Source organism: Rhinoderma darwinii, unplaced genomic scaffold, assembly GCF_050947455.1.
Source record: "Rhinoderma darwinii isolate aRhiDar2 unplaced genomic scaffold, aRhiDar2.hap1 Scaffold_116, whole genome shotgun sequence".
Lineage (NCBI taxonomy): Eukaryota > Metazoa > Chordata > Amphibia > Anura > Rhinodermatidae > Rhinoderma > Rhinoderma darwinii.
This window is the reverse complement of record NW_027461953.1, coordinates 279,548-295,894: the sequence shown is the minus strand read 5'-3', so window position 1 is coordinate 295,894 and position 16,347 is coordinate 279,548. Positions and strand designations below refer to the sequence as shown.

The 16,347-nt window shown below is 48.0% G+C and overlaps 1 protein-coding gene across 7 annotated transcripts in view; it reads right to left on the bottom strand.

The window, feature by feature from the left end:
• The window catches only part of LOC142699043 (oocyte zinc finger protein XlCOF29-like), a 75,624-nt gene that overhangs the window by 52,638 nt on the left and 6,639 nt on the right, over positions 1-16,347 (bottom strand). For 2 of the 7 annotated variants that reach the window (XM_075847965.1, XM_075847970.1), the window contains exons 2-3: positions 11,541-11,695; positions 10,869-11,075 (exon numbers count right to left, since the gene is read on the bottom strand). In XM_075847965.1, coding sequence (XP_075704080.1) covers positions 10,869-11,075; positions 11,541-11,695 — 362 coding nt within the window. Of the gene's footprint in view, positions 1-5,606; positions 5,753-10,860; positions 11,076-11,540; positions 14,716-16,347 lie in introns of those variants that run through there. The other 5 variants (XM_075847968.1, XM_075847969.1, XM_075847967.1 and 2 more) reach the window with 5 other exon arrangements.

The following is a 16,347-nucleotide window of genomic DNA, read 5'->3' as shown; positions in this document are numbered from 1 at the left end:
TGCTCCCTGTAGATATTACCACACACACTGCTCCCTGTAGATATTACCACACACTGCTCCCTGTAGATATTACCACACACTGCTCCCTGTAGATATTACCACACACTGCTCCCTGTAGATATTACCACACACTGCTCCCAGTAGATATTACCACACACTGCTCCCTGTAGATATTACCACACACACTGCTCCCTGTAGATAGGGCCACACACACTGCTCCCTGTAGATATTACCACACACTGCTCCCTGTAGATATTACCACACACTGCTCCCTGTAGATATTACCACACACTGCTCCCTGTAGATATTACCACACACTGCTCCCTGTAGATATTACCACACACTGCTCCCTGTAGATATTACCACACACACTGCTCCCTGTAGATATTACCACACACTGCTCCCTGTAGATATTACCACACACTGCTCCCTGTAGATATTACCACACACACTGCTCCCTGTAGATATTACCACACACACTGCTCCCTGTAGATATTACCACACACACTGCTCCCTGTAGATATTACCACACACTGCTCCCTGTAGATATTACAACACGCTGCTCCCTGTAGATATTACTACACACACACACACACACACACACTGCTCCCTGTAGATATTACTACACACTGCTCCCTGTAGATATTACCACACACTGCTCCCTGTAGATAGTACTACACACCCTGTAGATATTACCACACACTGCTCCATGTAGATATTACCATACACGCTGCTCCCTGTAGATATTACCACACACACTGCTCCCTGTAGATATTACCACACACACTGCTCCCTGTAGATATTACCACACACACTGCTCCCTGTAGATATTACCACACACTGCTCCCTGTAGATATTACCACACACACTGCTCCCTGTAGATATTACCACACACACTGCTCCCTGTAGATATTACCACACACACTGCTCCCTGTAGATATTACCACACTGCTCCCTGTATATATTACCACACACACTGCTCCCTGTAGATATTACCACACACACTGCTCCCTGTAGATATTACCACACACTGCTCCCTGTAGATATTACCACACACACTGCTCCCTGTAGATATTACCACACACACTGCTCCCTGTAGATATTACCACACACACTGCTCCCTGTAGTTATTACCACACACACTGCTCCCTGTAGTTATTACCACACACACTGCTCCCTGTAGATATTACCACACACTGCTCCCTGTAGATATTACCACACACTGCTCCCTGTATATATTACCACACACACTGCTCCCTGTAGATATTACCACACACACTGCTCCCTGTAGATATTACCACACTGCTCCCTGTATATATTACCACACACACTGCTCCCTGTATATATTACCACAGACACTGCTCCCTGTAGATATTACCACACACTGCTCCCTGTAGATATTACCACACACTGCTCCCTGTAGATATTACCACACACACACTGCTCCCTGTAGATATTACCACACACACTGCTCCCTGTATATATTACCACACACACTGCTCCCTGTAGATATTACCACACACACTGCTCCCTGTAGATATTACCACACTGCTCCCTGTATATATTACCACACACACTGCTCCCTGTATATATTACCACACACACTGCTCCCTGTAGATATTACCACACACACTGCTCCCTGTAGATATTACCACACACACTGCTCCCTGTAGATATTACCACACACACTGCTCCCTGTAGATATTACCACACACACTGCTCCCTGTAGATATTACCACACACACTGCTCCCTGTAGATATTACCACACACACTGCTCCCTGTAGATATTACCACACACACACTGCTCCCTGTAGATATTACCACACACACTGCTCCCTGTATATATTACCACACACTGCTCCCTGTAGATATTACCACACACACTGCTCCCTGTAGATATTACCACACTGCTCCCTGTATATATTACCACACACACTGCTCCCTGTAGATATTACCACACACTGCTCCCTGTAGATATTACCACACACTGCTCCCTGTAGATATTACCACACACACCGCTCCCTGTAGATATTACCACACACACCGCTCCCTGTAGATATTATCACACACACTGCTCCCTGTAGATAATACCACACACACTGCTCCCTGTATATATTACCACACACACTGCTCCCTGTATATATTACCACACACTGCTCCCTGTAGATATTACCACACACACTGCTCCCTGTAGATATTACCACACACACTGCTCCCTGTAGATATTACCACACACACACTGCTCCCTGTAGATATTACCACACACACTGCTCCCTGTAGATATTACCACACACACTGCTCCTTGTATATATTACCACACACTGCTCCCTGTAGATATTACCACACACTGCTCCCTGTACATATTACCACACACTGCCCCCTGTGTATAATACCACACACTGCTCCCTGTAGATATTACCACACACACTGCTCCCTGTAGATATTGCCACACACACTGCTCCCTGTAGATATTACCACACACACTGCTCCCTGTAGATATTACCACACACACTGCTCCCTGTAGATTTTACCACACACACTGCTCCCTGTAGATATTACCACACACTGCTCCCTGTATATATTACCACACACGCTGCTCCCTGTAGATATTACCACACACACTGCTCCCTGTAGATATTACCACACACACTGCTCCCTGTAGATATTACCACACACTGCTCCCTGTAGATATTACCACACACTGCTCCCTGTAGATATTACCACACACACTGCTCCCTGTAGATATTACCACACACTGCTCCCTGTAGATATTACCACACACACTGCTCCCTGTAGATATTACCACACACTGCTCCCTGTAGATATTACCACACACACTGCTCCCTGTAGATATTACCACACACTGCTCCCTGTAGATATTACCACACGCTGCTCCCTGTAGATATTACCACACACACACTGCTCCCTGTATATATTACCACACACGCTGCTCCCTGTAGATATTACCACACACACTGCTCCCTGTAGATATTACCACACACACTGCTCCCTGTAGATATTACCACACACACTGCTCCCTGTAGGTATTACCAGACACTGCTCCCTGTAGATATTACCAGACACTGCTCCCTGTAGAGAATGCCACACACACACTGCCCCCTGTAGATATTACCACACATGCTGCTCCCTGTAGATATTACCACACACTGCTCCCTGTAGATATTACCACACACTGCCCCCTGTAGATATTACCACACACACTGCTCCCTGTAGATATTACCACACACACTGCTCCCTGTAGATATTACCGCACACACTGCTCCCTGTAGATATTACCACACACACTGCTCCCTGTAGATATTACCACACACTGCTCCCTGTAGATATTACCACACACACTGCTCCCTGTAGATATTACCACACACACTGCTCCCTGTAGATATTACCACACACACTGCTCCCTGTAGATATTACCACACACACTGCTCCCTGTAGATATTACCACACACACTGCTCCCTGTAGATATTACCACACACACTGCTCCCTGTAGATATTACCACACACTGCTCCCTGTAGATATTACCACACACTGCTCCCTGTAGATATTACCACACACTGCTCCCTGTAGATATTACCACACACACTGCTCCCTGTAGATATTACCACACACTGCTCCCTGTAGATATTACCACACACTGCTCCATGTAGATATTACCACACACACACTGCTCCCTGTAGATATTACCACACACACTGCTCCCTGTAGATATTACCACACACACTGCTCCCTGTAGATATTACCACACACACTGCTCCCTGTATATATTACCACACACACTGCCCCCTGTAGATATTACCACACACACTGCTCCCTGTAGATATTACCACACACACTGCTCCCTGTATATATTACCACACACTGCTCCCTGTAGATATTACCACACACACACTGCTCCCTGTAGATAGTACCACACACACTGCCCCCTGTAGATATTACCACACACACTGCTCCCTGTAGATATTACCACACACACTGCTCCCTGTAGATATTACCACACACACTGCTCCCTGTAGATATTACCACACACACTGCTCCCTGTATATATTACCACACACACTGCTCCCTGTATATATTACCACACACACTGCTCCCTGTAGATTTTACCACACCGCTCCCTGTAGATATTACCACACACACTGCTCCCTGTATATATTACCACACACACTGCTCCCTGTATATATTACCACACACACTGCTCCCTGTAGATAGTACCACACACACTGCTCCCTGTAGATATTACCACACACTGCTCCCTGTAGATATTACCACACACTGCTCCCTGTAGATATTACCACACACTGCTCCCTGTAGATATTACCACACACACTGCTCCCTGTAGTTATTACCACACACACTGCTCCCTGTAGATATTACCACACACTGCTCCCTGTAGATATTACCACACACACACTGCTCCCTGTAGATATTACCACACACACACTGCTCCCTGTAGATATTACCACACACACACTGCTCCCTGTAGATATTACCACACACACTGCTCCCTGTATATATTACCACACACACTGCTCCCTGTAGATATTACCACACACTGCTCCCTGTAGATATTACCACACACACTGCTCCCTGTAGATATTACCACACACACTGCTCCCTGTAGATATTACCACACACACTGCTCCCTGTAGTTATTACCACACACACTGCTCCCTGTAGTTATTACCACACACACTGCTCCCTGTAGTTATTACCACACACACTGCTCCCTGTAGATAGTACCACACACTGCTCCCTGTAGATATTACCACACACTGCTCCCTGTAGATATTACCACACACACTGCTCCCTGTAGTTATTACCACACACACTGCTCCCTGTAGATAGTACCACACACTGCTCCCTGTAGATATTACCACACACTGCTCCCTGTAGATCGTACCACACACACTGCTCCCTGTAGATCGTACCACACACACTGCTCCCTGTAGATATTACCACACACTGCTCCCTGTAGATCGTACCACACACACTGCTCCCTGTAGATATTACCACACACACTGCTCCCTGTAGATATTACCACACACTGCTCCCTGTAGATATTACCACACACACTGCTCCCTGTAGATATTACCACACACACTGCTCCCTGTAGATATTACCACACGCTGCTCCCTGTAGATATTACCACACACTGCTCCCTGTAGATATTACCACACACACTGCTCCCTGTAGGGAATGCCACACACTGCTCCCTGTAGATATTACCACACACACTGCTCCCTGTAGATATTACCACACACACTCAGTGGCGGATTAAGTAGACCATGGGCCCTGGGCTGTTACCCAAACTTGGGCCCCCCTTCCTCACCTCCGCCCTGCCGCGCCGTAACTATTTTTGACACTACTTTTTTGGGCAAGCATTAACAGTGTTACGATTTCCCTTGTCACAGGGCTGTGTCCCTACATACTGAGAGTATCACACTGTGCAGGGACACAACCTCCTGACAAGGGGAATTGTCTATCAGTCCTGGACTGCAGAAAGACTTTTTGTGAAATACAAGGATTCCTATAATAAACATGTCAGGAGAGGTGACAGATTCTCTATAAATCTAGTGACTCACAGGTGACGACGTCTCAGATTCTAGTAGTTTTTTTCCTCTTTTCTTCTCCATCCGGTCCAGCGCTCATGGCGACTTCTCCCGGCCATGACTCATTTCTGCAGAATTTGCCACTCAGACGTCTCCTCACTTTTCCAACATTTCCACACCTATAAACGAAAATAAAGTTATCATGGTGCCACATACTGTGCCCCTAAATATAATAGCACCAAACACTGCGTGCCTGAATATAATAATACCACACACTGTAAAACACCACATACACACAGCCCCCTGTACATAGTGCCACACACAGCCCCTGTAGATATTACACACCCCCATAGATATCGCCATACACAGCCCCCTCTATATATCACACATCCTCCCCGTAGAGAGCGTTACACACAGCCCCATATAGATAGTGCCATACAGCCCCCTGTAGAGAGCGCCACACAGCCCTCCCCCTCTTGTAAATAGCACCAAAAAGAGCGCCACACACATACCACTGTGGATAGCACTACACAGCCCCCCCTTGTATATAGTGCCACACAGCGCTCCCCCTTGTATATAGTGCCACACAGCGCTCCTCTTGTATATAGTGCCACACAGCGCTCCCCCTTGTATATAGTGCCACACAGCGCTCCCCCTTGTATATAGTGGCACACAGCGCTCCCCCTTGTATATAGTGGCACACAGCGCTCCCCCTTGTATATAGTGGCACACAGCGCTCCGCCTTGTATATAGTGGCACAAGGTTATGTACATATTTAAAAACTTTATATCATAATTTTTATATATATATTACCCAATTACCCTAATATAGACATGTAATATATTACAATTTACGGTAAACAATGACTATTACAAATAAAAGGTCTATTTTAGGGTAAAACTATGTTATTACCAAAAAAAATAGCTGAAACGTAAAAAAGCTTATTTTTTTACTATTTTTTTCAAACTTTATGAATACAAATTGTAAAATAGCAAAAAAGGTGTGTATAAAAAACGAAACCTGCATTGTCTACGGAAAAAACGTCGCAAAAATCACGTAGTTTTTATTTATTTTTTATAAAAATGTGTGTTTGGTGCAACTTTGTAATTACGTTTTATTAAAAAATATTTTTACTTTTTGAGATACAGCTGCTTTGTATCCTGTATCCATCAGGTCAGCAGGACTGACAGGATCAGTGACACGCAGGATCCACCTCAAATCTATCACATCTAAGATTATAATTTAGCGCAGGGCCCGTTTCACTGATCCCGTCAGTCCTGCTGACCTGACGGATACAGGATACAAAGCAGCTGTATCTCAAAAAGTGAAAATATTTTTTAATAAAACGTAATTACAAAGTTGCACCAAACACACATTTTTATAAAAAATAAATAAAAACGACGTGATTTTTGCGACGTTTTTTCCGTAGACAATGCAGGTTTCATTTTTTATTGTTTTTATACACACCTTTTTTGCTATTTTAGAATTTTTATTCATAAAGTTTGAAAATAATAGTAAAAAAATAAGCTTTTTTACGTTTCAGCTATTTTTTTTGGTAATAACATAGTTTTACCCTAAAATAGACCTTTTATTTGTGATCGTCATTGTTTACCGTAAATTTTTATATATTACATGTCTATATTAGGGTAATTGGGTCAGCGCTAGCGTTACAACAATGATTGGCGGGGGGGAACGGTTTTTATTGGGGTGGGTATTTTATGTGTATTTATTATTTCATTTTTTTTGCACTTTACTTTCCTATTTTTTTATTACTGTGGTCTGATCCTCAAAGGTCAAAAAAGACCTTTGGGGAACTTTATATATATTTTTTCTTTCTTTTACACCATGTTTTTCCACTGTAACTGGAGCTGCACAGCAGCCCCAATTACAAGGGAAATCAGCCCTCTCATAGTGACGATTGTCACTAATAGGGCTGTGCTGGGTCTAGTAAGACCCAGCAGCAGTCTGCCACTAACGGCACCCGGCGATCATGTGACCAGTCACATGATCACCGGGAGGAATAGAGACAGCGCCGCTGCTGCTGTCTCTATTCCTATACACAGCGTTCATTGAACGCTGTGTAAAAAGACATCGGAGAAGACAGAAGCAGCGAAAGCCGACATTCAGCTGCCCGATCGCGCGGGCAGCAAGTTAAAACCCGAGCCGTAGAAAGTCTATGACTCGGGTTTTAAAGACCCGTCCCTGACCGCTGGCCGTAAAAATACAGCCAGCGGTCGGGAACCAGTTGGGCAGGAGGATAAGCCTGCTGTACTGACCTCAGCGCCGGTGACCGACCGCCCGGCTCTTGTCTTGCAGATTCGGAGTAACAGAACAGCCGTCCGTCGCTGTTCTGTTACTCAATGGCGGCGGCCCGCACTTGTCAGGGAGGCGTGTCCTACCCCTTTCCCGGCCAATTCCCTGCTCCTCCCCTCCTCATCTTCGTTAGTTAGCAAGATGATGTGCGGTTCGGGCTGCCATGGGCCCCCTGGGAGCCTCGGGCGGCCGCCCGAATCGCCCATATGATAATCCGCCACTGCACACACTGCTCCCTGTAGATATTACCACACACTGCTCCCTGTAGATATTACCACACACACTGCTCCCTGTAGATATTACCACACACTGCTCCCTGTAGATATTACCACACACACTGCTCCCTGTAGATATTACCACACACACTGCTCCCTGTAGGGAATGCCACACACACTGCTCCCTGTAGATATTACCACACACTGCTCCCTGTAGATATTAACACACACACTGCTCCCTGTAGGGAATGCCACACACTGCTCCCTGTAGATATTACCACACACTGCTCCCTGTAGATATTACCACACGCTGCGCCCTGTAGATATTACCACACGCTGCTCCCTGTAGATATTACCACACACACTGCTCTCTGTAGATATTACCACACGCTGCTCCCTGTAGATATTACCACACGCTGCTCCCTGTAGATATTACCACACGCTGCTCCCTGTAGATATTACCACACGCTGCTCCCTGTAGATATTACCACACACAGTGCTCCCTGTAGATATTACCACACAGTGCTCCCTGTAGATATTACCACACACTGCTCCCTGTAGATATTACCACACACTGCTCCCTGTAAGTATTACCACACACTGCTCCCTGTAGATATTACCACACACACACACACTGCTCCCTGTAGATATTACCACACACACACTGAGATATTACCACACACTGCTCCCTGTAGATATTACCACACACTGCTCCATGTAGATATTATCACACACACTGCTCCCTGTAGATATTACCACACACTGCTCCCTGTAGGGAGTGCCACACAGTGCTCCCTGTAGATAGGGCCACACACTGCCCCCCTGTAGATAGGGCCACACACTGCCCCCCTGTAGATAGGGCCACACACTGCCCCCCTGTAGATAGGGCCACACACTGCCCCCCTGTAGATAGGGCCACACACAGCCCCCCTGTAGATAGGGCCACACACAGCCCCCCTGTAGATAGGGCCACACACAGCCCCCCTGTAGATAGGGCCACACACAGCCCCCCTGTAGATAGGGCCACACACAGCCCCCCTGTAGATAGGGCCACACACAGCCCACCTGTACATAGCGCCACACACATCCCCCTGTAGATAGCGCCACACTCAGTGCCCCTTGTAGATGGCGCTCAACACTGCCCCTGTAGATAGCACCACAAACAGCCCAACTGTAGATAGCGCCACACACAGCCCCCCTGTATAGGGCCACATACAGCCCCCCTGTAGATAGGGCCACACACAGCCCCCCTGTAGATAGGGCCACACACATCGCACCTGTAGATAGGGCCACACACAGCCCCCTGTAGATAGCACCACACTCAGTGCCCCTTGTAGATGCCGCTCCAGACTGCCCCCTGCAGATAGCGCCACACACAGCCCCCTGTAGATAGCGCCACACACAGCCCCCTGTAGATCGCGCCACAAACAGCCCTACTGTGGATCGCGCCACACACAGCCCCCCTGTAGATAGCACCATACCCCCTTGTAGAAAGCACCATACCCCCTTGTAGATTGCGCCACACACAGCCCTCCTGTAGCTTGCGCCACACACAGCCCTCCAGTAGATTGCTCCACACACAGCCCCCTGTAGATAGCGCCACACACATCACCTTGTGGATAATGCCACACACATCCCCTTGTAGATAACGCCACACCCCCCTTGTACATAGTGCCACAAAGGGACGGCCAGAACGGTGTGCCATTGCACTGGGTGCATCACTCCAGCAGGTGGAAGGGGGCGCTGCGCTGGCTACCTTTCCCCTGCTTGTTTCAGAAGCGCCCGGGCCCGGCGACTCAGCATCCGCCTTTCCGCCCGTAGCAGCCATAGCGGCTACATCGGGCATGAGGACGCCCATGCTGCCAGTCGGGATGGGCCCCCCATGGCCGGCGGCACCGCTAGCAGCTGCTACAGCTGTAGCAACGCCACATTCAATAGTGTCTGCATCATTAGTACACAGGTACTATTGAATACTATAGCAAAGCAGGAAGGTATCTCCCTACTCTGCTATCTGCTAGCGCCACTGTGTGGCTGGGGATTCCGCTCCTGGATGGAGCGCTTGATGTCTCTGTCCATATATGGACAGTGACAACTCCTGAAGCGGAATCCCCGTCCACAGCGTTGCCGATGCGGTGACCGGGGATTCCACTTCAGTAGAGGCCCTTGACGTCACTGACCATAAGTAGACAGAGTCATCAAGCGCTCCGTCCAGGAGCGGAATCTCCGGCCACAGGGGGATTCCGCTCTTTCAGGGAGCTACAGTAGCGCTATGTACAGGAAGGGGGGGGGGGGGTTCTATCATCTACAAGGGGGCTCTGTGGCACTATCTACAATGGGGCTGTGTGGCACTATCTACAGGGGAATCTGTGAGTGGTGGGCTGATGGTCATTTAAGTGAGAGTGGCGGGCTGATGGTCATTTTACTGTGAGTGGGGGGCTAATGGTCATTTTACTGGGAGTGGGGGGCTGATGGTCTTCAAGTGGTTTTCACCTCTGACCTCCAATTAAAGTTAATAGGAGGCAGAAAATACCTGTGGCGTTGGCTTGGAGCTTTTTTTGCCTACGTCTTTTCCGTTAGCTTCAACGGCTTAAAAAATCACGCAAAAAAAACAAAACCCTCAAACAACGCTGTCAATTTAAAATCTGCCTTCAAATTCCTGAAGGAATTTTGAGGAAGATATTTTCTACCTTACAAAAAACGCTGTGTGAACATCCTGACACCTTATAGGAACCTGACATACACAATGATACAGTCATTACCCAAACACCTCCAGTGCTGTTACTGTAGAATTTCCCAGCAGTGTCACCTCTCCAGTCAGCAGCTCAGTCATCTTGTAGATCAGTTCTAAGATCTTCTTCTCATGTATCCGGGAGTGAGGGGGAGGCTCTGTGATGGGACTACTGCTCCATCCTCCTGACTCATGGATGATGGGAGTCGTACAGTCACACGATGTCTTCTTCACTATTGTGTACTCCTGTGTATGGAGAGAGACACTTAGAGAACTGAACACAGTATTCCCCCCTCAGTAGAAAGAGGGAGATTGTAACCCCGCTGTATAGACCTCTAGTGACCCCACATCTGTAATACTGGAGACCTCACCTACAAAAAGACATTGAGAAAATAGAACGAGGCCAAAACTAAAAAGGATATAATATTGGGGGACTAGATGGACCATGTGCTCTCCTCCTGCCGTCATCTTCTATGTTTCTATATAGATGTCATCCTGATCCTCCTGGTTCCTGGTCATTCTCATTGCTCTACAACATTACTATTGCTGCATTGGTGACATGACACATCACTGACCATATTGGTGGCTGATCTTCAGCTTCTTGACGTCACTTGGAAGGTCTGGACGCTGTTATACAGGACACTGGATTCTTCCTATTATGTATTGTCCCTTCCCTATGTGGGACTTGTTCTATAATATAGAAAAGTTTACCTCTCCGCTCAACAGGTAGATGATCTCCAAGGTGAAGTCTAATATTCTTCTGCTCATCTCATTCCTGTCCTTGTCCATCCTTGGTGGGTCATTCAGGAGAAGATACGTTGTGGAGCAGAAGATGAGAAAACTGGAGGATCTAGTACTGCAGACGTCTTTATGAAGAAAGGAGAAGATGGAGATCATACAGGGGACAACATCATGTGTGACATACAGAACCTCACTTATTGATCATTGAGAGAAACATCTTCTCCTTGTTAGGCGGTTCTTGTAACTCCTATAGAAGTGAATGGAGAGACACAATCTGCTCAGGTCCTCCTGCTATATAATCTGCTGCCAACAGATCAGACTGGTGGTCAATGTGACAGATGCCCTTTATGAATGAATACACCCCTAATATAAGTTTTTACAGATATTAGAAGTTACCTCAGAGATCCTGGATCTTAAGAGACATCTAAAATTCTTAATTATTATAGTATTCCCCTTTTCCTTGTAGATTATTTTACCGGATAGTAACTTTATTCACATCTGAAAGACAGATACTAACCATGGTTAATGGGAACCGGCGGTCAAGTGTGCATGTGCGGAAGGTCCGGCCAGTCCTGCGAGCATGTGCGGAAGGTCCCGCCAGTCCTGCGAGCATGTGCGGAAGGTCCGGCCAGTCCTGCGAGCATGTGCGGAAGGTCCCGCCAGTCCTGCGAGCATGTGCGGAAGGTCCCGCCAGTCCTGCGAGCATGTGCGGAGTTTACCAACTAAAGATTTACTATTGCTCCCTTATGGGTCTCAGTGTTCTGAATCCCTTACTCTTCTCCATCTAAAATTTTGGTCAAATTTACCTCTGGTCTTGATGTTACCTCCCTGCTATCTAGAGTGTCTAACAGTTATCTCCTCTTTCACCTCCCACTTCCTTAAGATTAACATGGAGAAAACGGAATCATCTTTTCCCCATTTCACTCAACCCCCTTACCAGAACTATCAAATCACAGTTAATGGCTCCACACATTTCCCAGTCTCACAGGTCCGCTGCATTGGGATAATCCTTAATTTCAAATAGCACAGCCAAGCGCTTACCACTTCTTGCTGTCTCCACCTCAAAAACTCTCTTGAAGTCAGTCTTTCCTCGAACAGACAAACATGCTAGTATATATGCCCTCATCATCTACTGTCTAGACTACTCCAACATCCTTCTCTGTGGCTTCCCATCTAACACCATTGCACCCCTCCTACCAATTCTCAACTCAGCTGCAAGGGTAAATCTACCACTCCCCTCATTCCACCTCTGCGGTCACTGGCCACCCATTGCCTACTAAATTAAGTTATACATATTAAAAATGACATGCAAGGCTGTCAACAAACCATCCCCTCCATACATCTCTGCCCTAATCTCCTGATACCTCCCCACACATAATCTCCGGTCCTCACAAGACCTTCTTTGTTCTCATTTTATCTGTTCCTCACATCATCGTCTAGAAGATTTCTCCCGTGCATCCCCCATACTCTGGAACTCTTTAACCCAACACATCAGATCTCTCCCACCATCCAAACCTTCACTAGTAACCTGAACACCCCCTCTTCAGAAAAGCTTACACCCTAAAATAACCGGCTGCCACTACTCCACCGGATGACCAGCTTCTACCCTCAACTACTGTCTCCTCTTGTAGTGTCTATGCGGGCAGGGTCTCTCTCCTATTGTAGAGTGCAGTCTACGCAGGCAGAGTCTCTCCTCTTGTAGAGTGCAGTCTATGTGGGCAGGGTCTCTCCTTCTCTTGTAGAGTGCAGTCTACGCGGGCAGGGTCTCTCTGCTATTGTAGAGTACAGTCTACGCGGGCAGGGTCTCTCCTTCTCTTGTAGAGTGCAGTCTACGTGGGCAGGGTCTCTCCTTCTCTTGTAGAGTGAAGTCTACGCGAGCAGGGTCTCACTTCTTGTAGAGTGCAGTCTATGTGGGCAGTGTCTCCTCTTGTTGAGTGCAGTCTACGCGGGCAGGGTCTCTCCTTCTCTTGTAGAGTGTAGTCTATGTGGGCAGGGTCTCCTCTTGTTGAGTGCAGTCTACGCGGGCAGGGTCTCTCCTTCTCTTGTAGAGTGCAGTCTACACAGGCAGGGTCTCTCCTTCTCTTGTCGAGTGCAGTCTACACGGAAAGGGTCTCTCCTCTTGTAGAGTGTAGTCTATGTGGGCAGGGTCTCCCGTCTCTTGTAGAGTGCAGTCTACGCGGGCAGGGTCTCTCCTCTTGTAGAGTGCAGTCTATGTGGGCAGGGTCTCTCCTTCTCTTGTAGAGTGTAGTCTACATGGGCAGGGTCTCTCGTCTCTTGTAGAGTGCAGTCTACGCGGGCAGGGTCTCTCCTCTTGTAGAGTGCAGTCTATGTGGGCAGTGTCTCTCCTTCTCTTGTAGAGTGTAGTCTATGTGGGCAGGTCTCTCCTTCTCTTGTAGAGTGCAGTCTATGTGGGCAGTGTCTCCTCTTGTTGAGTGCAGTCTACGCGGGCAGGGTCTCTCCTTCTCTTGTAGAGTGTAGTCTACGTGGGCAGGGTCTCTCCTTCTCTTGTAGAGTGCAGTCTATGTGGGCAGGGTCTCTCCTTCTCTTGTAGAGTGCAGTTTACGCGGGCAGGGTCTCTCCTTCTCTTGTAGAGTGCAGTCTACGCGGGCAGGGTCTCTCCTCTTGTAGAGTGCAGTCTATGTGGGCAAGGTCTCTCCTTCTCTTGTAGAGTGTAGTCTATGTGGGCAGGGTCTCTCCTTCTCTTGTAGAGTGTAGTCTACGCGGGCAGGGTCTCTCCTTCTCTTGTGGAGTGCAGTCTACGCGGGCAGGGTCTCTCCTCTTGTATAGTGCAGTCTATGTGGGCAGGGTCTCTCCTTCTCTTGTAGGGTGTAGTCTATGTGGGCAGGGTCTCTCCTTCTCTTGTAGAGTGCAGTTTACGCGGCAGGGTCTCTCCTTCTCTGGTAGAGTGCAGTCTACGCGGCAGGGTCTCTCCTTCTCTGGTAGAGTGCAGTCTATGTGGGCAGGGTCTCTTCTTCTCTTGTAGAGTGCAGTCTACGCGGGCAAGGTCTCTCTCCTATTGTAGAGTACAGTCTACGCGGGCAGGGTCTCTCCTTCTCTTGTAGAGTGCAGTCTATGTGGGCAGGGTCTCTCCTTCTCTTGTAGAGTGCAGTCTACGTGGGCAGGGTCTCTCCTTCTCTTGTAGAGTGCAGTCTATCTGGGCAGGGTCTCTCCTTCTCTTGTAGAGTGCAGGCTACGCGGGCAGGGTCTCTCCTTCTCTTGTAGAGTGCAGTCTACACGGGCAGGGTCTCTCCTTCTCTTGTAGAGTGCAGTCTATGTGGGCAGGGTCTCTCCTTCTCTTGTAGAGTGCAGGCTACGTGGGCAGGGTCTCTCCTTCTCTTGTAGAGTGCAGTCTATGCGGGCAGGGTCTCTCCTTCTCTTGTAGAGTGCAGTATACGCGGGTAGGGTCTCTCCTTCTCTTGTAGAGTGCAGTCTATGTGGGCAGGGTCTCTCCTTCTCTTGTAGAGTGCAGGCTACGCGGGCAGGGTCTCTCCTTCTCTTGTAGAGTGCAGTCTACACGGGCAGGGTCTCTCCTTCTCTTGTAGAGTGCAGTCTACACGGGCAGGGTCTCTCCTTCTCTTGTAGAGTGCAGTCTACGAGGGCAGGGTCTCTCTCCCTCTGGACCAGTCTGTCATTCATTAATGTTTGTCTCTTCTTATGTACTTAACCCCTTGGACACGCAGCCAATTCAAATTTTTCCTCCCTCCTTCCAAAAGCCAGAACTTTTTTGTTTTTCCGTTGGCATAGCCGTATGAGAACATGTCTTGTGCTGGACGTGAAGTAATTTTAAAAGGGGTTTTCCACGATCGGACAACGGATGACCTCCACTGGATAGGCCATCAGTATATGATGGTGGGGGTCCGACACCCGCACCGATCAGCTGCTCCTGCTGCCGGATGTTTTGAACGGTATGCAGTAGTTGGAGCCGAAAGCAAATGGCTCCGACCACTGCACAGCGGACGTTCTGCAGAACTAAAGGCTCTGCTCCTATTCACTTTAACACTGCAGCACGACCGCTCTATTCCGTAACCGGAGCATCTGCTTTCAGCATGGACGTCTGGTGAACGGAGGCAGCTGGAGCAGATGATCGGTGCAGAGTCCGGGTGTCGGACCCCCACAGATCATATACCGATGACCTATCTGGTGAAGGTCATCAGTTGTCCGATCGTGGAAAACCCCTTTAATGTCCCCTATAATGTGCTGGGAAAGAGGAAACAATTGTGGGCTGGAATAGCGGAAAACGCAGTGAATCCTATTGTACTTTGGGTTTCGCTTTTGCGGCGTTCACCATGCGGTAGAAATGACTTGTTACCTTTATTCTTCAACACAATTACGACGACACCAAATTTATATATTTATCTTCTACAAGGAAAGAAAAATTTGTTCAAAAAAGAAAAAACTGTTTTGCGTTGCCATTTTGTGAGATAGAACGTTTTATATTTCCGGTGATTGCGCGGTGTGGGGGGGGGTTTATATTTCCGGTGACTGCGCGGTGTGAGGGGGTTTATATTTCCGGTGATTGCACGGTGTGAGGGGTTTTATATTCCCGGTAATTGCGCGGTGTGAGGGGGTTTTATATTCCCGGTGATTGTGCGGTGTGAGGGGGTTATATTTCCGGTGATTGCGCGTGTGAGGGGTTTTATATTCCCGGTGATTGCGCGGTGTGAGGGGGTTTTATATTCCCGGTGATTGCGCGTTGTGAGGAGGTTTATATTTCCGGTGATTGCGCGGGTGAGGGGGTTTATATTTCCGGTGATTGCGCGGTGTGAGGGGTTTATAT